The sequence below is a fragment of the Pleurodeles waltl genome, chromosome 12 (genome assembly GCF_031143425.1).
Source record: "Pleurodeles waltl isolate 20211129_DDA chromosome 12, aPleWal1.hap1.20221129, whole genome shotgun sequence".
Classification (NCBI taxonomy): domain Eukaryota; kingdom Metazoa; phylum Chordata; class Amphibia; order Caudata; family Salamandridae; genus Pleurodeles; species Pleurodeles waltl.
In genome coordinates, this window is record NC_090451.1 from 527,424,610 (window position 1) to 527,452,146 (window position 27,537).

The 27,537-nt window shown below is 45.9% G+C and overlaps 1 protein-coding gene across 2 annotated transcripts in view; it reads left to right on the forward strand.

Moving 5' to 3' along the window:
* The window catches only part of HYDIN (HYDIN axonemal central pair apparatus protein), a 2,122,366-nt gene that overhangs the window by 810,806 nt on the left and 1,284,023 nt on the right, over positions 1 to 27,537 (forward strand). For both annotated transcript variants that reach the window (XM_069217473.1, XM_069217472.1), the window contains one exon: positions 7,314 to 7,457. In XM_069217473.1, coding sequence (XP_069073574.1) covers positions 7,314 to 7,457 — 144 coding nt within the window. The remainder of the gene's footprint in view (positions 1 to 7,313; positions 7,458 to 27,537) is intronic.

The following is a 27,537-nucleotide window of genomic DNA, read 5'->3' on the forward strand; positions in this document are numbered from 1 at the left end:
ATGCCGCAATGGAAGTTTGGATAATTCATATGCATGACTGTGAGACTCATTCAGGGAAGGCCACTGGGCAAATGGTCTACTGGACCCAACTAGTCGAGATGATGCCCACAGGTGTAAAAAAAGGCACCAGCAGGAGGGCGAGTTCCAGGGCCCCCACCCTCAGCACAGTGCCCTGAGCTCAGAGCTCCCGAGTAAGTTTGGAGGGGTCCCCTCCATACACTTCGTGGGGGGTGTGCTTAAGTTTTGTTACGTCACTGGTGAGGTTATTTGCCACTGGTGTTCTGGGGGGGGGCCATCCTGTTATGGCTCTGCAACTTTGTCCAAGTACATCCTTTGTGCAGTTGACTCTCAGGGTAGCAAGGGTGAGCAATCCAAGCCATCTCTGGTAGTTATTGCGGGATGTAGTGACTCAGAACTCGAGCAGTCACATGCTTGGTGCAATAATGTAATGTCCAGGCCTTAGTTTTGGAGCTCATATATCCCATGTTTTTTTTAAAGAAAAAAAGATTTGTGTTTTAATCACAAAATAACTTAATTTGGTAGATATGTAATAAGCAAATCTCCATGAATGGTCTGTAGGATCTTAGGGGTTCTCTAGAGAATGAAACCATGGAAGTAGTTTCAATTAAAGTTCAGGTGCTGCAGGCTCACTAGGTTGCAGCAGAACACCTTCCTAGCTTTTTATGACACGTAGGTCAGTCTTAGGCAAATGATTATTCAGTTCTTGGCCGTGGATAGCGATGTTCGATAAATTGCCATCATACTGTTAGCTAAAGGTTCACAGTCAGTGTCTTTCAGGAATATGGAATTACCTGATGTTGTGAGCACATGGGATTACCAAGCATGTATGTGCCAGTAAGCAGGCTCTTGGCAAGCTCTTATTCTCACTGTGGCTTGTTTAGGCCACCTGGTCTCCTTCTTTCTGTCAGCAAGCTCTCACTGGAGAAGCTCCATGAGGACAAATCCATTGTCTGCTTCAGTGGTTATGCTGGAAGGATCTTTCTCCTTAAACCCTGGACGCTGATTTAATCACTGAATTGCAATGAAGTTAGTCAGCATAACAAAGTGTTTGTGCATGGTGGTCTGTCTCCAAATCAGACAGTATTTACTTTGTAGTTGCCACTGGCAAGTTGAACATGACTTCTTAGTTTGAGACCCTGGACCCTTCACAAGTCATCTTGACACACTTCCACTTTTACACTAGTCGTCCGCTCTTTATATCTGGCTTGGCAGATGGGTTTTCCTCCTTGAACAGGCAGACTCCTTCTGGATAAGGCTGTCCCTTCTCAAGTCTCAGCATGTAGTCATCTCCCAAGCTTACTGGCAGACCCACAGCGTTTTGCAACAAGGCTTTTAGAAACCAGGTGAATCTCCTCACCTTCAAGAGACAACCTATTGGCGATACCAGTCCTGGAACACAGCGCCTCTTTTCCTCTGGCAATTGACTAAGCTAAACCCATGTGGGCAACAGTATTTTTAGAGAGTAGATGTAGTTCAACTCTCTGGGTTTAGAAACCGCTTTGGCCTGGTTTCTTTTCAGAGTTAGTTTTTCTTCTGGTGCAGAGACGTTTGTGCTACAAAAAGGGTTCTATCTGCAGTCTGTGACAATACTAGCTTCAAATAGAGTACCATCAACAAGAGCGCAATAATCATGCAGCTCTGCACCTAGTCTTTATCAGTGTCCAGGATAAGCCACTCAAAGGAAAACAAATGAACCAGCCTCTCTCCAGAAGATTTTTTCTCTACTAGCAGTCTTTACTGACTCACCCACATCCCCCCACAATTAACCAAATGGCAGTGTTCATGAAGGGCTTATCAGCAGTAGTTGCTGACAAGGGCAAATAGAACGTGTAAAAGCAGTCCTTTCTCCATTCCTACACATTACCATATCTAGAGTTACGCTCTCCTTCTCAGGAATGTAAGCAACACATTTGCACTGTTTAGGGGCTGTTTCACAATCTCCATCTTGTGTCATGTCAGCCTTGGGGCAATCCAAAGTGGATTGCACTTGTAACAGCTTACATAGACACTCGCAGAGAATATGATGTGTGGCTACCATAGATGCAATTCACTTGACATTCACCAAGTCATGCCAGTGTAGGGTCTGGACATGACATGTGAGTGGAACTTTACTAGGGTAGGCGGTTCAGCATCGCGCTCATTTCCTTGAAAAGACAAGAAGAACTGTTCAGCTACTGATTACTAAAAATGGAGTACACCACCACCATCATCACTCACTGTGCTTGGCTTAGTACAGTGGTCTTGTGCCCAAATAAGGGTATTGTTTTGGTGCCCCTCTATGACCCGAGTGCCTAGCTTTGTGCCTCAATGTCAATCAATTTTGAGCTTACGCCCACAGGGCACAAATGATTTTGTGTGTTGATGCCAAGATTAAGTCTGAATATCAGATTCACTAGCAGCTGGGACACTTGTGTTTCATATCCCTTAGCATGCAATGGGACATTCCCGTCCTAACCCTATCAATGCATTTGATCTCCATGGCATTCATCTGGGATTACAAACAGTCTTACACAGTCCAGGTAAGAACAATAATACAACCTCTATGAAGTGTACAATCAAACAAAGATGAACCAGGACATTGTATTTAGAGTGGATGTGTGTGTGGAACACCTTCCAGGAATACAGAATGAGCAGGCAAAGACTCACACCAGTTCTTTATCAGATTTCCATAAATTGGAACTTCTCTTCACCATCAATTAAAACCTGATCTTCAGATAATGAGGCCAACCCACCATCGACCTGTTAGCAACAAGGCAAAACAAAAATGGTCCTAACTGTGCAAGCAGGTCCTAGTAATGGTTATTTGATGGTCAATGCCTTTGCAATAACGTGGCTCAACATCTTTGCCTTCACCTTTCCAACATTTCCACTCATCCCCAGGGTACCGAGGAAGCTGAAATTGGAGCTCTGTGCCCTTATTCTGCTAGTCCCATAATTGCCTTGCCAGTTCTGGTACACTCAACTGCTCATGTTGTCCATACATCCTCCAGTAGTTCTGAAGGTTCACCACAGTCCCTTTTGATGTTCAACGGTCTGATGCTGCATCAGGATCTCAAATTGTTGGGCAGCTCAACCTTTCTCCTGACCACTTGGAGTTTGTTCAGTTATACATCCCACAAAACTCTAGGATTATTATGGATCAAGCACCTTGCACCAACAAGACCTATATTGCAAAGTGGAAGCACTTTTGTGTTTGGTGCACTGGAAAGGCCGAAATATTATTTGGTTACAGTCATCTCACATTCTGTTGTACCCCCTATGTTTGGCAAAAAAAGGCTTGAAATGCAGCTCTGCCATTATCCCATCTGGCTGCAATATTCAGGTTCAGAAGGTTCTAATATTCTCCTTATTTGTTTAAAAGAGGATTGGTAAACAATTCATAAAAAACCTGTACTGAGTCTTTCACCCATGTGACATCCCCAATACCATGAGTGCTCAACATTTTCTGAAAACTGATGCTGCCACCATTTGAATCAATTCATGGATCAAAATTAAATAACTTACCTGGAAGACAGCAGTCCTTTTGACCCTGACATCAGCCAGATAAATGGGGAAGCTGCAGTTGTCCATGATCAAAGAACCATACATGTAGTTTGCCAAGCACAATAAAAATGCAAACTAATGCTAAATTCATGCCAAAAGTGCCATTGGGGTTCAACATGAATGTGCATTTTTGCTATGCTACTTCACTGAATGTTCACAAACACATAAAGGTTTATTTGAACAATGACTTGATAACTTCAGGCAAACTTTTAAACTCCTTCAGATTCCCTTGTTTGGGCAGTCCCTTTACAAAGCAACTTATGGCATGTTTCGAATCTGCCTGCATAACTTTCTGCCTCAACACAACAAACACCCTCTGAGTTACTGCTCACTCCATCAGAAGTATTTTGGCCAAAGCAGCCCTCAATGCAGGAGTGTGTAGCTACATGGAAGAACAGACACATATTAACTAAACTCTTCTGTCTGCATTTGAATGCTGCAGCAGACTTTTCAGTTAGGCAAGCAGTTCTGTGGAATCTTTTTCATTAAAGGTGAGCCTCTGTTGCATTTATTTCAAGATTTGCGTGCCTGCTCGCTGTTCTGAGTCAAGCATGGGAATCTGTGAAAGATCCCAGTGATGGGGAGGAAACCAGTTACCTACCCTGTAACTCCTGTTCTCCATTATTGGTATGTTTCTTAAATTCACCTGCAATCCATCCTCTACTACAGTGAGAGGCTCCCTACCTGAATAATTATATCCTTTATACTTGTGATATGAAATCTGAGCTATAGTGACCTCTAGATGGAGTAGAGGGTTCAGCGCATTCATCTCTTTAGTTGAAGTATGTCTCATTTCAAATTATTTGAATGTGCTACTAAACAAACACTGTTGTTTGGGCATAGTGCCACTTGAAAACTGTTTATTGCCAACTAAAATTACAGAGGACTCCAAACTTGTTATCAGGAAATGATTCACTCATGTGGATCTATGAAAAATACCACAGTTGAAGAATTGGAGTTTTAAGTAAGTAAATAGTTTCATCCCTGCAGAGTGAGCCTTCATGTCCCAAGCTATCTCAAGTTGCACTATTTTGTAACCATGTTATTGCAATGTTGTCAATGTCTTTAAGGGCAGAGTTTACAAAAATAGTGCAGGTGTACTTGCAGACCATAGGTTATAGTCACTGACTGTACCACTCTAGACTCTGACCACTGACCTTCCGAACTTCACCTCCTTTTCAAAGCATCTTGTAGGAGGCAATGCTTAATTTGTTAACAGGGGAAATTGCTGTGCACTGCACCACTGCTTCTCCCCTCTTTTGGTGCCACTCATTAACCCCACTGTTTCCCTTGGTCACTAAATTTCTTTTTCTCATCATTTTTAACTGCTCACCCAACAACACCTTCTCTACAGCTCAGAGCTCTGGAGATTTGTGGTGAATGTCTGACTGCAGACTTATCACCTTGTGAATACCCTCAGGGACCGGACTCAATCTGGAGAAATGTTATTCAGCAATCCAATTGTGCATTGGTAGGTGGTATCTTGCAGCTCTGTGTAGGGTCCATTCAGTCCTGGATGTGCCTTTGATGTCCGTATATATGAATTTTGTCAGGATATAGTACTTCTCTTCTCAAAACCTTACCAGTGTGCTAGGGAGTTATCCCTCCAGTAATGAGGGATCAAGCCATGTAAGGATTGTGACATACAGATGTCGATGATGGACCCCCACATGGTCTATCGCTGGTGTCTGGGTTCCAAACAGGATTCAGCATTGTGCCACAAATGTTCAAACATGAATTCAGAAGCCATATGAAACTGCAAAGCCAAATTATACACCATAGAACATCATGGAAAACCAAAGAAAGCCTTGTCCCAGTAAAAGTAGAAGGTGTAGACATGCTCTCCATCCCAAGGCCACTTTTGTTCTCTGATCAAGCTGCCCTTCAGAAGGATGTCCTGTCAGAGCAGCAGGGCAGGGTCCTTCACCCAAATATGTACAAGTTACACCTCCATGCATGGGAATTGAGTGTTGACAGCTGATGGCATTTGATCTTCCTTCTGAAGTAGTAGGTGTCTCTTTCACAACTGGGTGCCCCTCTTATAAAACATTTTATTTGCGACACTGGGAGAGGTTTGTTGTGTGGTGTTCCTATTGAACTATCCAGCATCTAAAGGCACAGATATGTGACGTACTGTTTTGTCTTTCAGTAGCTCAGCAGGCCCCTCCAGTGGCAACAGTTAAAGGTTATTTGTCAGCCCTTTCTTTTTTTTTTTTATGTCTGCCTAATCAGCCGTCACTTTTTAAGTCACCAATTGTGATACGTTTCTTAAAAGGGCTGAATCCTATGTTACCACCAATACCATATGTGATGCCATAGTGTGGGACCTTAATCTGGTTCTTAGATTCCTCATGAGTGCCCTATTTGAACCAATGAACATCTGTTCCCTATGTCTATTGACACTTAAAACAACATTTCTCATTGGGATGACTTCAGCTTTATCGGTCCAGCAAACCTATATCAGTTTTTCCCCCAGACTATCTGGTCTTTCGGAAACAAAAAGTTGCTTTTCTCTTGAAAGTTGACATGTCCTTCCATATGGGACAGTCCATCACTCTACCAATGTTCTTCACTCCTCCTCATCCCTCCAGTGAGGAAGCATGACTGTATCTTCTTGACCCCAACAGAGCCCTCAGCTTCTACATCGATCACACCAAAGAACTTTGAGTGGACGCTCAGCTTTCTTTGTTTCTCCAGGATGAAAAAGGGGGAAAGCTGAACAGAAACACCTCCAGATGTATTGTCATATACTCAAGTTCTGTTAGGGGCTGGCTAAAGAACAGCCTCCTGACGGTTTGCATGCTCATTCCACCAGAGCAAAGGCTGCTAGCATGTCACTGTTGTGCTGTGTGCCAACCTTGGACATCTGCCAGACTGCTATGTGGGCATCATCCCATATGTTCATGAAGGCCTACTCTCTAGATAACCAGACATGGCGGGAAGGACATTTCGTCCAGTCTGTCCTGCAAGAGTTTGCGTTCTAAGTCATTCCACAGACCCGCCACTGGGGGGAGTTACTGCTTTGATATCAATTTACAAGGTGAGATATCCACAGTTAGAAGTATGCATTAGATGAAAAAGTACTCACTTTAGTAACGCTCTTCTAGTGGATGTTCTATTTAACCACAGACCTCTCAATGACCCACCACCCTCATTGATTTGTGGAGTAGTCTCCTGCAGTCCATATTAATAAGAGTTCAAGCTAGAGATCTGCACACCTACATAATCTGTTTTCCAAAAAGCTCCATCTTTAATGACGCGGGCAGTGATGATAAAGAAATTGATGACAGAGTGTAGAGGTGGCGGCTATGTAGGGGTCCAACGTCACATCTGGGGTGCAACAGACCTGTTGCAGAGCTCATCGATGCCACCTACTGACACGTGAGGAATAAAATCTCCAAATCCAATCTGGCTCCTATGGGTATTCACAAGGTTAGGAATCTGTGGTTAGATAGTGAACCCACCATAAACAGAGTTACCAAAGTAACTTTTTCATTAGATTTGTGGACTAGGTAGCTCTGTTTAGTTTGAGGGACATCTTTAGTATTTGAGGATTCTTGCAACCTGAATATTGGTAGCTCTAGTGTGAATAGCAAGATCTTGTACACTGTGCCCAAAGTTAGGCTACAATACTTAATTGTTCCAACAGGTGCAAATGCTTGTGATTTTTTGTTTGAACAATGTATTGGAATATCTGAGGTTCATCATAAAATATCTGCTAAATTTTGGCATTTGTATGTCTCCTACAGCTGGTGAAGGAAAAGCTCATCTGCCATGCTATCATTGGAAAGCAGTCCGGGAAGGAACGCATTATGAGTGTGGATGTTACCTGTGAATTTATTGCTCCCATTATACATCTGTCAGCCAAACAGCTCAACTTCTATGTGGAGAAGGTTTGTATTTTGTGCCAATACACAAAATGCTGAAATCCCATAGTCCGACATAAACACTGACTACTCTTATCAGTGCAGTGCATGCAAATGAACCAAGACCACGATCAAATGACCGAGACTACATATGTTTTGTTTGGAAAGAATTATGTTGCAGGTTTAACAGGCACTTTAAAAAAAAAAAAAATATATTGGTTTTGCACTGAAAAGGAGAATAAAAAATGTTACAAATTCTGTGATAAGCATGTTTCACCATAAGAAATTAGTGCCACCAGTTAAGTTCCAATCTTTTTACAGCTGCAATATTTTACAGTATTACAATAACCATTTATCACACACAAAACAATCAGTAGATTTGTAGAGTGCTTCTTGCCACCCATTAGGGTATCCAGGCGCTGGCAGGGTCCAGTTGCTTACCCGAATAGTTAGGTCTTCAGAGACTTACGACACTCTGGAAGAGGTGAGGAGGTCCAGGGATGGAAGGGTAGCTCGTTCCATGTCTTTGTCACTAGGTAGGAGAAGGAGCGACCTCCACATCTGCTACGTCGGATGTGGGGTGTTAGGGTTATAGAAAGTGAAGCAGAGTGGAGGTTTCTGGTGGGCTGATAGAAGTTCAGGCAGTGGTTCAAGTAGGCGACTCTGCAGTTGTGTAGGGCCGTGTTGGCATGGGTCAGGAGCTGGAAGAGGGAGGCATCAGTTCTGTAGAGGGAGCCAGTGGAATTCCTGAGGTCGGGGTGATGTGGGTTTATCTACGAAGATCCAGGATGAGTCTGCGATTTGAATGTCATACAAAGAATGAGGAGGATGAAGAAGCAGGAGGAGGAAACAGAGGTGACCTGAGTCGTCATGGTTAACTTATTGTCTATATCAGCTTGGTCAGTGGGGGTAGGAGTAGGTCTGAGTTCTGAGGGCCTGGGGAGCTTTTGTTTCCAAAGATCACTGCCTCCGTCTTGTCAGTGTTGAGCTTCAGGAAGTTGTCCTTCATCCAGATGGCAATGTCTGTCATGCAGTTCTGGAAATTGGTCTTGGTGTTGGTGGTGTCTTCGGAGAGGGAGAGGATGAGTAGTCGTCGGTGTAGGATATGATGTTGAGTCCGTGGGCTTTGACGATGCTTGCCAGAGGTATAATTTAGGTGTTGAAGAGGGTGGGGCTGAGCAAGGATCCTTGGGGTACTCCATAGATTATTTCCTTGGGTTCAGAGGAGAGGAGAGGTGAGGGGTGAGGGAGGGGGAGAATCAGACTTTTTGCATTCTTCCGGTGAGGAAAGAGGCCATCCATCTGACAGTGGCTGTAGGAAAGTATCCTCTTTTTGGCATGCTACCCGCAATTTCTGCCTGTAGTCAGTGTATTCGATTGTGTTCACTGGGATTCTTCTAACCAGGACCTCAGTGATTATGCTCGCTCTCCTCTACGTTTTGTCACAGCCTACTGGTAACCCAGTATTTGACCACAAATTGGCATACTGGTGACCCCTTATAAGTCCCTAGTATATGGTACCTAGGTACAATACATTGGGGTTACAGGGGATCTCTATAGGCTGCAGCATTTCTTTTGCAACCCATAGGGAGCCCATGCAAATGCTTCTACAGGACTGCCATTGCAGCCTGTGTGAAAAGGTGCATGCACCCTTTCACTGCCATTTACACTTACCAGGTCACTTATAAGTCACCCCTATAGCAGGCCCTTCAGCCTTGAGGGTAGGGTGCAGAGTACCTGTGTGTGACGGCACCCTTGCACTAGTAGAGGTGCCTCCACAACCTCCAGGTCTATTTTCCCAGACCTCGTGAGTGCGGGAACACCAATTTACGCATGCACTGGACATAGGTCACTACCTGTGTCCAGCTCCACAATGGTAACTCTGAATGTGGCCAAGTCTGGTATCAAACATGTTGGAATCATCCCCCAATGCTTTTGCAAGCATTGGTTGTACGATTCAAGGCACTATGGGGGCTCCTTAGAGGACTCCCAGTATTGCCATTCCAGCCTTCTGAGGTTTTCCAGGCAGCCCCAGCTGCTGCCACTTCTCAGACAGGTTTCTTCCCTCCTGTTGCTTGAGCAGCTCAATCCCAGAAAGGCGGCACAAAGGATTTCCTTTGGGAGAGGGTTGTTACACCCTCTCCCTTTGGAAATAGGTGTTCTAGGCTTGGGAGGGGTAGCCTTCCAGAGCCTCTGGAAGACGCTAAGAAGGGCACAGATGGTGCCCTCGTTGCATAATCCAGTCTACACTGGTTCAGGGGCCCCCCAGTCACTGCTCTGATGCGAAACTGGACAAAGGAAAGGGGAGTGACCACTCCCCTGTCCATCACCAACCCAGGGTGGTGCTGAGAGAGCCTCCATAGGGTGGGTCCCTGGGTTTTGCCATCTTGGATTCCAAGTTGGCAGGGAACTCTGGGAGCATCTGAGTTGCCAGTGCCAGCAGGTGACATCAGAGCCCTTAACAGATCGGTGCTTACCTGTGTAGCTGACTAATCCCCCTTTCAGGGCTATTTAGGGTCTCTTTCTTAGGTGGTTCTTCAGATTTTGATTGCAAGACTTCAGCAGGATTCCTCTGCATCCTTTACTTCACCTTCTTACCGAAGAACCTGCATCTAGACCATGCAGGAACTCTACAAACTGCAACAAGAAGCAAAGATGACTTCTGCAACATTGTATCTTCAGCTTATGCCAGCAGCTGCAACTGTTTCCAGGTCATGCATCCTGTGAGTACTGCTTGTCTTCAGCCTGCACCAGAAGAATGAAGGAATCTCCCTTGAAGTGAAGGAATCACTTTTCTGCTTCAGCAGGCACCCCTCTGCAGCGACGAGCGGTGGTGTGGGTCCCCTCTCCTGAAGAAGTGCATGGATCCAGCATCACAGGTGGTGGACTGAAGTGGTCCTGACGTCCAACTGTCCAACTTTGGTGGAGGTAAGAGCTTGCCTCCCCATGCAAGACAGTACCCCCGTGTTTTGCAGTTGCCAAGGCTTGTTGGCATCCTTCCACAAAGTTCTTCGTGCACTGTGCAGCATCTGCCCCCCAGCACTTCTTCCTATGATGCACAGCTTCCCGATTGGTTCTCATGTGGGGTGGGATCCCTTTGTGCAGTGCTGCGTGGGCCTCCTTTTGCACCTTCTTTGTCCCCGTGCTGTGGGACTCCTGTGCACACTGCCTGGTCTTCGGAGAGCCTCCTCTGACTACGCCTCCTGGATAGAGTCCCCCAGGTGCCTCCTGGTCCCGGGTAGTGCCATTTTCCTCTAACCGCAAGCTTTGCGTGTGCCAAGGCTTGTTGGCGGAATCAAACGACGCAAACCAAACTGCAGTCATCCATCCAGTGTGGGACATCATCTGCGCCAACCAGAAACCCGCGTCAATCCTCTTGGGTGCAGTACTGACTGTTGTTCTTCATCGGTGTTTCTTCTTTTGCACCTTTATCCAGGTCAGCAGGGGCTCCTGTTCTCCCTAGACTCTTCAGTGCGTCATTGACTTGGTCCCCTCTTTCCCCAGGTCTTCAGGTCCAGGAATCCATCATTGGTGTCTTGCAGTATCTTCTGGTTTTTGCATAATCATCTTTCTCGGGTTCTTGTGTGTTCTAGGAAAGCTATTGTGATTTACTCCTGCTTTCCTGGGCTCTGGGGTGGGTTCTATTACTTACCTTTGGTGTTTTCTAATACTTCCAGCGCCCCTCTACACACTACACTTGCCTAGGTGGAAAACCAACTTTCGCATTCCACTTTCTTAGTATATGGTTTTAGCAACCCGGCCCATTTCTAACTATTGTGATTTTCACTGTTTGAACTGTTTTCTAAATGTTTTTACAGTTATTTCTACATACTAGTGTATATAGTTTGTGTATTACTTGCCTCCTAAGGGAGTATAGTCCCTATCTTATTTTTGGCATTTGTGTCACCAAAGTAAAGTACCTTTTATTTTTGTAACACTGAGTATTTTCTTTCATGTGTGTGAGTATTATGTGACTATAGTGGTACTGCATGAGCTTTGCATGTCTCCTAGTTAGGCCTTGGCTGCTCTTCCACACTACCCCTAGAGAACCTGGTTTCTAGACTGTCTACATTTCACTAATAAGGGATAACTGGCCGTGGTATAAGGTGTAAGTACATTAGGCACCCATCACAAACCTGCCCAGCCTCCTGCAGTGGCTCCTTGGATGCCTATGTTGTGTAGTCTTGTGATAAGTCTGTGGTGGGAGACTGTATTGAATGCTGCCAAGAGGTCTAGGAGGATCAGAGCCACAATCTCTACTTGATCGAGTAGATTTTGGATGTACTCAGTAGCTGTAATGAGGGCTGTCTCAGTGTTGTAGTTGCTGCTGAACCCGTATTGGGAGGATTCAGGTAGGAGGTTCAGTTCCAGATGTGAGGAGAGTTGATGGTTAATGGCTTTTTCTAATACTTTGGCTGGGAATGGGAAACACTGAGGTTGGTTGGTAGTTGTTGAGATTGCTGGGATCTGACAATTATTTCTTTTGTACGGTTCTGATTTCTGTCTGTTTCCATTCCTCAAGGAAAGTGGCCAGGGCAATTGAGGTACTGAACAAGGTGGTGAGTATGTGGTTGCTTCTGGCTTTGCCTAGTTTGAAAATGTGGTGAGGGCACAGGTCGGTTGGGGCCTCTGAGTAGACTGAAATCGTGATGAGGCAGTGTCAAGTGGGGCGAGTTGCCTCCTTTCAGTTAGTCAGATGTCTGTGATGGTAGCAGGTCATTGTGTTGCTTAAAGAAGTTGGTGGCCTTGGGCAGGGGTGTGAAGATTCTGTAGATGTTGGCGATCTTAGCGTGCAAGAAGTTTGCAAGGTTGTCGCAGAGTTCCTGTAAGGGGGTAATTTTTGTTGTAGCTGAGAGGGTTGGAGAACTTTGATTGTGTTAAGGAATTCTTAGCTGTTACTGGAGCTTGATTCGATGCGTAAAGCTCAAGCCATTTTCTTTGATTCTCTCAACTGTTTGTGGTAGAGGTTGACGTGTATACTAAGACGGTCTTGTCTGTTATGTCTCTGGTGGTACGTTATCTCCTTTCCAGTTGTTAACAGTGTTGTTTGGCAGTTCTGAGGTCTTCAGTGTACTAGCTAGCATGCATGTTGGACCTTCTATTGGTGTTGCCAGTGGGAGGGAAGGTATTGGCAAAGTTGATGGTCCAGTTGTTGAAGTTTCTGATGTTCCAGTCTAAGTTCTTGGAGGAGATGGGGGGTGGGTGGTGTTGAGAGCCTTGAATCATGTGTCCTTTGAGGTTTTGCTCCAGTTGCAGTGGGGGGGGGGGGTGCTTTGGGCAGACGAGGGAAGGAGGTCAGTGAGCTGGTGGAGTTGAAGCGGACGATGGAAGGGTCTGTCTTAGTGATTCTGTGGTGTGGCTGTAACTGATGTGGTCACTGGAGATGAAGATGTGGTCTAGCATGTGGCCTGCAGTGTGAGTGAGATCATAGACAAGTTGGGTGATTCTGATGTTGTTCATGCTGTCAAGGAGGTTGGTAGTGTTGATTGTGATCGTCAAGGTGGAAGTTGAGGTTGCTGAGGAAAATGTAGGTGCTGGAGTCTATAGCAAGGGGTTGATGAAGTCGGTGATAAAGTTGCCAAAGGCTGGTTGTGGCACTGGAGGACAGTAGAGGGGAGTGCCCCTGATGGAGATTTTGCTGTCTGGAGTTTGAAGCTGAGGTGTTCCAATGCTGGGGTGATGTCATAGTTAATGGTAGTGCATTGGATGGATTCTGTGTGAATGATGGTCATCCATCTGCCAGGTTTGTTGATGCAGTCATAGTGGGTGATCTTGTATCCTTCGGGTATTGCGGGGGCAATGTTGGGTGCAGAAGTGGGTTTGAGCCAGGTTTCAGTGAGGAAGAGGACATCTACTGTGAGCGTGGAGATGAGGTCCCAAATCTCAGTGGTGTGTTTGCATACTGAGTGTATGTTGAGAAGGGCACATGCAAGTTTGTGTTTTTGTTCAGGTAGTGTATGTGGTGTGTTTGGGGTGAGGCTGGCCGGTGGGCTGGTATGTGTGCTGTGGCAGGTGAAGTGGCAATGGGTGCAAGTAAAATGTCCTACCCTGGAGCGTGGGTCGGGGCTGTGGAAGTGTTTGTTTCAGCATCCAGGGTTGAGGGTGTAGAGCTTGGCGATGGTGTATCTGCCGGGGCACTAGGGCCATGGGTTGTGGCACTGGGGCAGTTCAGTCACGGATGGCCACAGATACTCCTGCCATAGCCGTGCCAGAGATGCACTGACTGTGTTTACCCACCGCACACTTGTGCTGTGGTCTACATCAAGTAGGTCCTGGGAAGGATGGGGATTCTTTTGGTGGGAAGACCCGGGCGGCAGCTGTCTCACTTGGTCAATCAGCGACAACTGGATCAGGCTACAACAAGCAGGAACTAAAGGCTACAGACAAGTAGCAGGCTAGATGTCCAGATGCTTAAACCAGTTAACTTAGCAAACATAGCCACTTTCATGTAGGTTTAATGGGCATGTTAATAGATTAACTTAAAGGTGATCCAAGTGTATCGACCAATATAACCTAAACTGGCTGCTCACCTGATTATCCAACAGCACCAAGGCTATACATCACGTGGTGCTGAAACTTTGGGATCACCCCATAGCTGGACTTTTAGGAGAATTAACTTAGGAGCAGGTGCAGCAGTACTATGCAAGTGTCCAGCTGCTGAGGCTTACAACTGCTGAAGACATCAAATATTATCAGATATATAAAGACCCCTCCCCACCCCATAAGTGGCTTAACCGGAGAGTGAAAGTAGCCTGCTTCCCCTGATATGCGCACTCCTGCCATCCATTTTGAGGTTGTTGGGGGTTGTCTGAAAGGGGTGTGCAACCAAGCTAGGAAAAGCATGGCTAAGCTGCTGCATGCGGAGATTGTCCCTATGCGTTTGTCACAGGCAGCCACAGAACAAATAAACACAAGGGAGGAGTATGGAAGGAAAGTTTGTGCTCACCCTGTAAAATTGGGTAATTTTCTCATTTAGCCTCATAGCGTGAAAAGATTGAGTTTAATTACATTCTCTTAGGATTCTGCATAAAAGCTATTTTTCCTATCTCCATTTTTAGTAATACTTGAGGCGGGTGGGGAGGTGGGGTATATGTGTATATACACTCACACACATATATATAGGCCTTGATTGTGAGTGGCCCAGAGGAGTAGATGTAATATTTATTGCATCTGACAAAATTCGGCAGTATTTGAGTGCAATAAATGGCGCCAGTTCCGTGCTTTTGTGAAATAATGTGTAGACTTTGATGCTTACTGCACCAAAATCTGCATGTTACATTAAATACAGGTTTGTTTTGTTAGATTACGACAGCTTTGACCTGTTGAAATTTAACAAAAGGTGAGGCACCTGGCAATTATTGGATGCTGTAAATACTACACCGACCCTTGTGCAGCCATCGGAAAACAGAGACCCACTCATAATCGGGGTCATCAAGTGGCAGTGGTAAGCTGGAAAGATGTGTTACTCAGGGGCGGCCCCTACACAAGAGCAGAGGAGCATTACCCCGCTGGACAAATGCCCCCAGACCTGAAAAACAAAATGTTAATAAAGTTATTTATTACCATTTTATTTTTCAGCACCCCGTTCTGAACCGAGTGTGGGGACGGAGTGGGGCAGTTGCTGCTGAGTGGCAGCAGCAGGGAGTTATGCACTTTTGTTTAAAGTGCGCATGACCTTTGGCCGGCTGTCTTGCTATGGCCAGCCTGACATGCACACTTTAAACTTCTCTGACCCACTTGTCTTAAGACAGCTGGGTTAGACAAAGCCTTGGCCTCCAGCGCTTTTAAGAGTGCTGAGAGCTGCCGCTCCCTTCAGTCCTGTTGCTTCTCTCATGCTGTTTAACAGTACGAGAGCAGCTCCAGGATTGGTAAGGGCAGTTTCCTGGGTCCCGCTTTGGGGTTCCAGGAGAGACGAGGAAGAGGAGGATACTGTGAGGCAAGTGGCATTTTTTTTTTTTCAACTATTATTGTACCCACCCACCGTAAGTGCAAGCCAGCCGCCACTGGTATAACTGCACCAATGTTGCATAACAAATGAGCTCAGAGCACTCTTCTGCCTCCAGGAGGCTGACTGCTCTTACCTAATTCTCACGAGAAAAAAAAGGCTGATATTTTTTTGTGTATCAAAATACGCTGTGTTAAACCAATCGAACTTTTCCTTCACAGAAAACCGTTGTGCTTGGTGCATCTACTTTGACTAGCCGCCATTCAAGACTTAATTTACGGACATGGGTCCCGATTAAAAATTCCATTGTAAATTCCAGTGCCTGCACAAACCTGTTTGTGCTAGGATCAGAATTCGGAGCTTTACAGTAAACAGTGCATCCCTGCAATTTTCCCCTGACAAATGTTTGCAGGTCAAACCTACCACATGGTATCTTTGAAAAAGTGTGCGAAAACTCAAGCAAATGCGCTATTCTATATGGTAAACAGCAATGTGTCATAAATGTGTGCTTTATGCAATTGGAAAATCAGAATATGAGGTATTTACCTTCCCCGTTAAAACCCATAGCCTGGGGTATTAGTATTTACCAGGCATTGTAAATGGCTCATTTCTTACTAGCCTACTCGTATTCAGGACTTTAGAATTCTGCAGTCCCTCTGAAGAGCTGTATTTCTGCCCTTCAGCCTGTCTAGATCTGTGTGTGTTAACCCTTTTGCCACTGTTCGCTCTTCTTCCCCAGTTAAGTGCTCTCCTGGTCCAGCCACCAGGGCCATCCATCCCACAAAGCTTGGTTGCCAATTTATGGCATTTGTGAGGATCACTGGGCATGTCCATATCGCATCCAGGATTGATGCTCGTGCTCATTTTTCATCCGTTAAACGAGTGCATTGTTAATTGTTTTTATTGTCTTGAAAAGTTGCAACCAGTGAGGGAATTGTTATTTTAAATACGTTGCAACCAGGGAGGGAATTATTGTGACCCGTTTATTCAGTGTTGCCAAATCGTCCAAGTTAATTCTGTGCTGTGTGGAGTAATTAATTTCTAATTTTGCCATAATCAAAGTAAGATTCTTCCAAAATAGGACTTTCTTTAGCTTCCAACCCCAATGTATGACAACCAATGTTTCCTTGAGTTATAAGGGCCAATGTGGTGGCCCTTGGCAATGAAATACTATCTTTGTACTGCCATTTCAGTGTTTACCTGTAGGGTATACATTTTCCAAGCAGCATCGTGGATTTCAGCAGTGCATGTGCGGTTTTGCCTGGATCAAGACTCTGAAAATAACCTGCTTCCCTTAAACCTCCTCGATGTCTTGCTGAGCTATCCCATAAACAGAATGCCTTTGTTGATCTATAGAGAAAAGCCCTGGCTGCTTCGCTTTGAAACATATTGTCACCTTGGGGTATTTTAAGCTACTATGGAAAATTATGCACACGTTCTAACAGCAAATTACTGTTCTTCTGTCCTACTCCCTAACACTTATTGCTGCATTTATTATTACATGTATTAAATATTTACTTTTGTGGTGTTTTTTTATTTTAAAGTATGATCTAAAATTATTCAGCTAGCTCTCATAAATATGTTCAAAAAGTGTTAAAAACATACCTGAATGCCCAGAGTTCATTCAGGTACATTAATTGTTATAAAACATCATAGATTCTGTTCCACCTTTTAATATTTAGACCTCCGTATTTTCTGGTCACCACTTCATAGTTAGCATTTTGATAAAGGGCATATGTTGAGAGGCAACTTTGTGTACGGATCCCAGGAACATTCTTTGTTCGAGCTAGCGTTTTGCTGATAGTACTGGCACTACTACTTTTTCGAAAAAAAACTTTTTCGAAAAAAGTTAATTTATTATCATACTGTAAATACATTCACTGGCAGTGTGAGTTGGAAAGAATCCACATGCGGTTAGGTTAGGGCGCTCTAATTTCAAATCAATTAATTAATCCAGTTAATGATTTACAGTTTTTTTCAGATTTAAGCCAAGAAAACATGCCTGTTCTTAAGAACTAAGGAACTGTTGTAGATTTTTGAGCCTACACCACCTCGATTCCTAAATTCCTCTTAGATTCAGATTGACTGAATTAATATTATTTGCACATTTTACTTATTGTATTGTTTAAAACATAAAAAGTCGATATTTTACTAAATTGAACACTAAAGATGTATAATTTTGCCTTGCTCGTCACATGCAGACAATAATTTACTTGAAATAGGGCACTGCAGTCAAGTATCCGAGGATGTCAATATACCTGAAAATAGTCTCTCAATACCTAAATCAACTTTTGTCAACTGTATTTGTCAAGACAATTACCCAACAAGTACTTTGAAATTACTGACCATATTCAATGAAAGAAAGTACAATTGTATCTTTGACGACTGCTCAGAGCAGGTAAAAACCTTGAGGCTTGGAAAGTATTCCAGATCAAGTTCAGGCAGACTATTAATATTCAGATGAGCTGTCATGGAATCCCCTATACTGAATGCGTTTATGCAAACAGTAATTAAAACTAACCAAACAAACTTCTCCTATTCCATTTTTATCCTCGGTTCATTATGGTTGCATCTTAAATTCGGTTTAGTGGGTTTTTTAAATGCTTGCATTATAGAAAGAGAGATTGCATTGTGGTCAGTATTCGCCCATATGCTTAAATAAGAGGTACCTAAAGTTACTGTGGAAAAAACTACATTTGACACCTCCGTTCGTAAGTGCTTTTGAGTGTGAAAATATGCCCACATTTTAGTAAAGGCCGAAGAAGGCCGAGTGCTTGGTTGGCCATTTGCTTTTTTTTTTTCCTCCTTATTTTGACTGCTTCCATTTGAGTATTGTTCCACACTCTGGGAATGGGTTGTAGATTAAAATACTCAAAAAGTTGACTTGTTACACCAAATCCCATCAGAACTCTTGCATTACATATAGGACGTAGTAATCTACGTAGTGCTTACAAACAACTTACTCATTTTTTAAAAGACCTTAGGACTGGGGGTCCGGTATACTTCGTAGAGATATTTTCCTGAAATTCATGTGTTTGCATCCCTCTATAACCATTTTAATCTACTTCTGTTTAATTCGGAGTTCATAAATTGGACTCTTTTTAGGGTTGTTTGAGTTTAGACAGAAACTGTACCATTATTAAAGTGTAAAATCCTTGCTGTTAAGATTTCTAAACTTCCAAGTGAATCAATCACCTCAGCATTGTTTGCACTGGCACCATCTTGTTCACCTAGTATCAAGTACAGTTATACAGGCAGATGATGCACAACCTCACATGGGCTATTCTCTTTCTCAATCTGGTGCCTTTCTAGGGCGTACCAGATAGGTACACAAAATGTCTCTTCCATGGCACTCTCGATAGTTTGTAGACTCTTTTGAAGATGCTGGTTACATATATTGGGCAATAGTCATAGAGGGATTCGTGCACCTAAATAGGACTTTCAGGTGTACAAAATTTGAAAATCCCACCATAGTCCTAAATTCCACATTCTGATACAATTAGGATTTGTTAAATTTTACCTTCCACACTCACATACAGTTGTGGATGAATATGCCATCATGATGTATTGAACACTATTGTAAGTTTATGTGTGAACAATTGTTTTCCCGGAGGAGAGTTGGCCTATGGCCATTGAAAATGTTCTGAAACCTACAAAATTGTATTTGTATGGACAATTACAAACGTTCCACTGTAGTTTTGAAGCATGCATACTTACCTAGGACTAATCTATATTTTGAAGTGCTCAGTGAGTGAAAATCTAAGAAAGGCTTTGAGAACGGCCTTCTAGGGCAAGGGGGTTCTCGACAAGGCAAAAAGTTTTATATGCAAGTTCATAATTCCACCATGCTTACAGATGTCCGTTGTCAACCTGCTGGAGAGTCGGCATGAAACTGCATCTGGGCAAATGCTATTGGAAAATTATTATTGTATCTATTCCAGCGCTGCATACAATGTGAATCAAAGAAAGTCCAAAAATACTCTCCAAATGTAGAAAAAACCCACAGACACAGATTCCAGGCTTTTACAATAAGGACTTTGAGAATTAGGCCATTGTGGTCCTCAGAACTGCCATGCCCACTACCAGGAAGCAAATAAAGTACGTATGATCCTTCCATGTGAAAGAATGCCGAAGCAAGCAGTGAAAAATACTAAAAACGTCGGAGGCACGTTCAAAGCTTGCAATATGGCTGCCATACCGAGCAAGAAAAATGAGGAAGCTTTTCTTGTCACTTTTGTCTTTTCCACCAAAATGACCCGCACAATCTCTGGCAGCATAAGGTGTCTCTTTTACATTAGACAAAGATTACAGCGTACATAGTAGATCATAAAATGAAGGTACCAACATCCCTCGCTCCATTTTTATGACAAGAAAGGAATGAACTTAAAAGAGTTTTTCTTCTTTTGAATTCTGCCGTGAATACGCTACCAATGAATAACCTGTAAAAACGTTGTGTGCTATTTTTGGGTGGACGGCTGGTGCACTATAGTGTTGGGAAGTAAAGGTTTGATAACAGCAAGGATTCTGCTTGCAGTAGACACCAGGGCCAGTGTTTTGAAACTCCTTCCAGGAAGCCTGTTCAAAGGTCGACTCAAAGTGTTGAAAAACGCTATACCTCACTGCTAAAAACGAAAAGAATTAACTTTTGAACTAATGTACTTGGAGCCTCAGCCTTTAGGAATGGTAATGGGATAAGAGCTGCCTGGGTACATAGCTGCCAAGGTTTCAGATTGCTTTGAGTGACATTTCCATAATTACAGTGTTATTATGAGTAACATTTCAACCACTCTACCGCCCCATCTCTCTCCTCCCTTTCCCCGCCAAGGTCACGGAAAAACTAGTAAACACACGCTTATCCCACTTCCTAGAGGAAAACAACACACTCAACCCCTCCCAGTCCGGTTTCCGCAAGAACCACAGCACGGAAACCGCCCTCATCACATGCACGGACAACATCAGAACCAGAGTCGATAAGGGTGAGACCATCGCAGTCATCCTCCTAGACCTCTCCGCGGCCTTTGACACAGTCTGCCATCACACACTCCGCACACGCCTCCACAATGCAGGGATTCGACACAAAGCCCTAGACTGGCTCACCTCCTTCCTCACCGATAGAACCCAAAAAGTCCACCTCCCTCCTTTCCAATCCACTGCTACCAAAACCATCTGCGGTGTCCCCCAGGGATCCTCCCTCTGCCCCACCCTCTTCAACGTTTACATGACCCCACTTGCCAACATCCTCCAACCACATGGAATCACAATACTCTCATACGCAGACGACACCCAACTTATCTCCCTCACACGTGCAACCCTACTACCGCCAAAACCAACCTCCACGCTGCACTCCTCGACATCGCCACCTGGATGACCACCAACCACCTCAAACTTAACTCCAACAAAACCAAAATAATAATTTTTGGCCCCAACAAAACCATATGGGTCAACTCCTGGTGGCCCACCACCCTAGGCCCCGCCCCTACCCCCGCAAACCACGCACGCAACCTCTGCATCATCCTGGATCCCTCCCTCTCCATGACCCAACAAATCAACGCTGTCACCTCCTCCTGTTTCAAAACACTGCACGCTGAAAAAAACCTTTGAATGGATTCCCATAGAGACCAGAAAGACCGTCACCCACGCACTCAGCAGCAGGCTAGAATACGGTAACGCCCTCTACGCCGGCATCACAGTCAAACTCAAACGCAATATCCAGAGAATCCAAAACACAGCCGCACGCCTCATCCTAGATCTCCCTCACCATGAACACATCTCACCACACATCAAATCCATTCACTGGCTCCCCATCGACAAGAGGTTCACCTTCAAAATCCTCATTGACGCGTACAAATCCCTCCACAACGTCGGCCCAGCCTACCTCAACCAAAGAGTGAACTTCCACACTCCCATCCGCCACCTCCGATCTGCCGACCTCGCACTTGCCACAATCCCCGCATCAAACGCACCACCATAGGAGGCAGATCCTTCTCCTCTGGAACTCCCTCCCCACCAACCTCTGCAAGACCCAGGGCCTCCGGCTCTTCAGGAAAAAACTAAAGACATGACTATTCAAACAGTAACCCTTCCTTCCTCTCCCCCCAGTTCCTTGAGACCCTCGGGGGTGAGTAGCGCGCTCTATACATTTTTTGATTGATTGATTGATTGACTCTAAGTGACACTTTCTCCTGATCAAAATCAAGCAATAAAGACGAGGGAAACATGAGACATTTAATATTGGGAATATTGACCAAAACTACTGGAGGTTAGTTATCAAAGTATTCTTCTTTCACACACCATCACCCAGAAGACCATATACTCAATAACATGAGGGACAAAATAAGGAAGGTGACACATTACTTTCTGCGGGCAGAACCTAAAGCAGGTACAAGGGGTCAGAATCACAAAAACACAGCTCTGTATGCCGTGAAAAATGTTTGCACTGTATGAATTGGTAAACTCTGTGGGTGTCGTTGACATCATGATTGCCGTGATGACATCACAGTTGTATACAGACGCCACCCCGGCATGCTGTCAGTTCTTTTCTTTCTGCGCCAGCCTATGCGCAGATCCGAGACAAGAGCTACCGCTAGTCATTTTTTAACCAACTGCAACACTTTTGTCTAATACTTTTTGATGAGCTTTGGATGCATCAAGGGATGTCCTGGATGACCCGTTTTAAACCCTGTGACTCCTGTCACAGAATGATGTCAGTGACTGATCCGCATCTCATCTGTCTTTGGTGTCTGGAGCGCGACCAGGACCTGAAGTCATGCTTCGGGTGTCAGGCTATGAACCTGAAGGCTTTGAGGGAGCGGTCCCTGAACCTCATGGCGGCCCGGCACCTGACTCCACATTACTCCCGGTCTCGTTCGAGAGAAAGGTCATGAGACCTCTCACAAAGTCATCACCACTCCTCTTCGTCCAAGTCCTCTGGACGATTGGGTTATAAGAAAAAGAAGTCGAAGAAGGCCAAATGTTCTTCGACTTCACACGGAAACAACGTCAGCACTCTGGGCTTCCGCCTTCGGAGCCTGCGTCTGGGTCGGCTCAGTGCCTCCCCGACTTTCCGGGAGCCGGTGACACCCCTGCCCAGTTGAAAGACTTCTCCCATGCACCTCATCTTTGGGCAGACCAACCCATCCTTGGTGCTTTCGGGCCCAGGATTGTTGGTGAGGGCCCCCTCGGGTTCCACGCTGGCGGCTTCAGCCTTGGCTCCAGGGACACCTCCAGATCTGAATCAACGTCGATCCTATACTTATCCCCAACGACCCAGAACCAGACTGGCGTCGCTCAATGCCAATTCTGTTTTCCATGGGCTGTCCTGGGCCCAGGGAAGATAGAGACCCTTCTCTATGGGTAGGGTTATGGGGATAGTGTAGAGGGGTCGCTGGATCCTTTAGAATATCAGCTTGACCCTGACATGGACTAGGTTCAGGGTTTGGGCAATGTAGCGGACTAGATACCTCTCCTGACACTGGCATGCTTTCTCCCCCTGCTGTGGCTATGGAGGAGGGAACTTCATACTCCATGGTGGTAAGAAGGGCTGCTGAGATTTTAGCCCCGAGCTTCCTTCTGTGGAGTTCAGGACGAACCTCCTGACAGATGCTTCATCCTGGAGCTTCTAGTTCGGAACCCCTCCTTCCGTTTAATGAAGCCCTTACAGACGTCCTACTGGGTACCTGGTCCAAACACAGCACATGGGGCTCCTGTGAATAGGATGGTTGCCCATGCCATTGGCCTGCACCTACCGACCCAAAATTCCTGACTCAACATCCTATGCCTGAGAGCCTTGTGATCCACGCTTCCTCTTCTTCTGGCGCATTCTCTTCCACTCCCCGGGCTAGGGAATCAAAAAAGACTGGATGACTTTGGGAAGAAAATGTTTTCTTCTGCCAGTCTAACGCTGCGGTCCATGAACACTGCATGCCTTTTGGGCTGATACTCTCATACTCTCTGTGATACGGTGACGCAGGTGCTGCCTCGAGTCCCAGAGGAGGCCGGGGCAGTTCTCTCCCAAGCTGTTACTGATGGGAGAGATGCAGCAAAGTTAATGATTAGTTGTGGACTGGATACGACCGACTCACTAGGTAGATCGGTTGCATCAACAATGACCTTGAGGTGACACTCCTGGTTGAGAACGTCTGGCTTTACAGGGGATGTCCGGCAGTCTCTAATGGACATACCCATTGATGGCACCTGTCTCTTCGGAGACAAAGCAGACTCAGCACTCAAGCGCTTTAAGGATTCCCGGGCTGCTGCTTGATCCCTTGGCATCGTAACTATTCCTTGCCTCCCACAGTCTGCATTGCACCCCTTTTGTGGCTATGTAATGTAGGAAGCTGGTCTGGTGTGTGTTGGACACCTACGGTGTTATCACTCTATACCAGGTTTAGGTATCCCATATTATTGAAGTGTAGGCAGTGTCTAGGAAGCCAGGGCTCTCTAGCGGTAGCTGTGGATGTGCAGCCAAGACTTATCTAGGAGACATGCAGAGCTTATGCAATGCACTATAGTCACACAATACTTACACACATGAATGAACCACACAGTGCTACAAAAATGGATATTATAGTCACACAATTACTAAAATACTGTATAGGCAATAACCCAACTGAAGGTAGGAAAACTCACTATTATGTACACGTTACAAATTAGTAAATAGCATAGAAAGCAATAGGCATTAGTAAAAGCAGTAGCAAATAGTAAGGGCCCTGGTGTGGGGACCAAATCATATACTAAGAAAGTGGAATGTGAAAAGCAGTCGCCCACCCAAGGAGGTGGAATAAAGAGAAGGGAGCTGGATGAACTAGGAAAACCAAAAGGTAAGTACTAGGGTGCCCCCTGGCGACCAGGAGAGGAAAGGTAAGTACCTCGTTTTCCCCAAACCCAACAGGAGGACTTTGGAATAAAATTGTGCAAGACCCAACCAAGGCTGGAAGAACCCAAAGGTGGATCCTGACAGAAGAGGACCTGCAGTGGAAGGGGACCAAGATCAGTTCGAGATGGAGTGTCCAGTTGTGGCAGGAGCCTTCTATGGATGCAGGACCAGGTCGACGGTGGCCGAAGAGAAGGTCAGCAGTGCAGCACAGAGCAGAAGAGTTCCAGAACTGATGTCCCACATCGGCAGTCGTGATGCAGTCGGTCAGTGGTGCTGGAAAACCACCAACAAGCCTTGGCAAATGCCTAATACAAAAAAGAAGGTTTGCAAGGCTGAAGAGTACCAGCAAGGCCCAGGGGTCTTGACCTAAGTAGAGAAGTCCGAGGTGACCCTCAGCAGCTGGGAGAGTCACAAGAAGAGGAGGCAGCCCCCACAAGTATCCCACTGGCAATAGGCACAGGAGTCTCAGGGAGGCTGAATCAGAAACACCTGAAGAAGTGTCCCACATCGCTGGAGCAGCAGGCAGGAGACTGTGCATTACAGGAAGAAGTGCTGGGGGCTGAGGCTTCACGGTCCCTGAATATCCCTTGAAGGAGGAGCAAACAAGCCTTGGGAGCTGCAAGAGTCGCTGTACATAGAGGCACTGTCCTGCAAGGAGAGGCAAGGGCTTACCACCTTCCAAGTTGGACAGCTGGTTGAGAGGACCAAGGGGACCACTCCAGACCACCACCTGTGATGTAGGATCTACGCAGCTCTGGAGAAGAGAAGATCCACACAGCCAGTCATCGTTGCATTTGGTTGGTGCCTGCAGATGCGGGGGAGTGACTCCTTCACTCCAAGGGATATTCCTTCTTACTTCTTGTGCAGACTGAAGACTCCCTGCCCTCATAAGATGCACAGCCAGGGAAATGTTGCTGGAAGGAACCGAAGATACAATGCTGCAGAACATAGTTGTTGCAGAAGTTGCAGGTTGTCAGTTCCTGGAGGGTCCAGTTGCAATCTAAGAGGCCAGAAGATGAAGTAAACAATGCAGAGGAGTCCTGCTGAAAATCTTGTACGTCGAATCTGAGGACCCACCCAAGAGGGAGACCCCAAATAGCCCTAAAAGGGGGTTTGTTCACCTGCAAGCTGTCTACCTATCAGGAGGGGGCTGTGATGTCACCTGCCTGACCTGCCACTCAGATGCTCCCAGTGGCCTCTGCACTTCTTAGATTCAAGATGGTAGAATCAAGTAGCCGCCAGGAGGAGCTCTGGACACCACCCCTGGGTTGGTGATGGACAGGGGAGTGTCACTCCTCTTTCCTTTGTCCAGGTTTGCACCAGAGCAGGGACTCGGGGTCCCTGGACTGGTGCAAACCAGTTTTTGCAAGGAGGGCACTAAATGTGACCTTCAAAGCATACCAGTGGCTTGGGGAGACTACCCCTTCCAAGCCACCTCACACCTATTTCCATGGGGAAAGCGTCTTGCCTCTCTCTCCCACAGGAAGTCCTTTGTTCTTCCTTCCCCTGCTTGAGCTGGTCAAGCAGCAGGAGGGCAGAAACCCGTCTGGAGGGTGGCAGCAGCATGGGCTGCTTGCAAAACCCTTGAAGACTGGTAGGAGCAATACTGGAGGGTCCTCTAAGGAGACACCCAGAGTGCATGGAATCATACAACCAATACTGGAAACAGTATTGGGGTATGATTCTGACATGTTTGATACCAAACATGCCCAGGTTCGGAGTTACCATTATGTAGTTGGACACAGGTAGAATCCAGTACACAGGTAAAATGGTATCCCGGCACTTACGAAGCCCAATACAATAGAGCTGGAGTTCATAGGGGCACCTCTGCTCATGCAGGGATGCCCTCACACACAAGGACCTGCACCCTGCCCTCTGGGCTAGGAGGGCCCACCATAGGATCGACTTACATTAACCTGGTGTAGTGACCTGTAGTAAAAGGGTGCGTGCACCTTTTCACGCAGACTGCAATGGCAGGCCTGCAGACACATTTTGCATAGGCTCCTATGGGTGGCACATTACATGCTGCAGCCCATGGGGTACCCCTGGTGCCCCAATGCCCTGGGTACCTAAGCACCATATACTTGGGACTTACATGGGGGCACCAGTGTGCCAATTGTGGGGTGTACAAGGTCCTAGACAACCACATTTAGGAGGGAGTAGGCACTGGGGTCCTGGTTAGTAGGATCCCAGTAAACACAGTCAAAACACACTGACAGCAGGCAAAAAGTGGGGGATAACCATGCCAAAAAAATTGTACTTTCCTACATGGAAAGGGCAGCCAGCCGCATTCCTTTCCACCCGGCCACTGACCTGCACATGCTTTACAGCCTCCGCGCGGACGTGGTATCCCAGGTACTCGTGGATCAGGGAGCCAGCAGTCCACTCAGTCCAACCCGCCCCCGCACTGCCTTCAATCCTTCCTAGTTCGTTGGAACATCCTGGACCAGTTGACAGCAGGATTCACCATTACCTGATCCACTGGGAATCCATCACCACAGACAGGTGGGTGTTGCAAATTGTCCAAAGGGACTACTCCCTTTTCTTCAAGACTTCCCCTCCGACCATCCCACCATCATTTGATCATCTGTCGGAGAATCATTTGGGGTTTCTCTGCGAGGAAGTCAAGGCCAAGGGAGCCATAGAGAGGGTCCCTGTCTCAGAAGTAGGCTGTGGTTGTTATTCCTGCTACTTTCTGGAGCCCAAAAAGGACAAGGGCTTTCACCCTATCTTAGATCTCCGGACCCTCAATCTCTTCCTCAAGAAGGAGAAGTTCAAAATGCTAACTCTAGCTCAGGTCCTTTCTGCCCTGGACCCAGGAGACTGGATGGTAGCGTTGGATTTGCAGGACGCCTATTTCCACATTCCCGTCCTGCCGGGCCATAGATGTTATTTGCGATTTGTGGTAGGTCACAAGCACTTTCAGTTCACCGTGGTCCCCTTCTGCCTTACCAGCGTCCCTCGGGTGTTCACGAAAGTGATTGTAGTGGTTGCAGCTCATCTGCACAGGTTAGGCGTTTCAGTCTTCCCCTACCTCGACGACTGGCTGTTGAAGGCGAACGAACATGCCACAGGCTGTCGTCTCCTACCTCCAGACTACGGTGAACCTCCTGCATTCGCTGGTGTTCACTATAAACGTGCCAAAATCACACCTGACTCCCTCCTAGATGCTCCCTTTCATCAGAGCTGTTCTAGACACAGTGCAGTTTCGGGGTTATACTCCCGAGAAGTGAGCACTATGGGCTATGATTCAGATTTTTCAGCCTCTATCCTGGATTTTGGTGAGA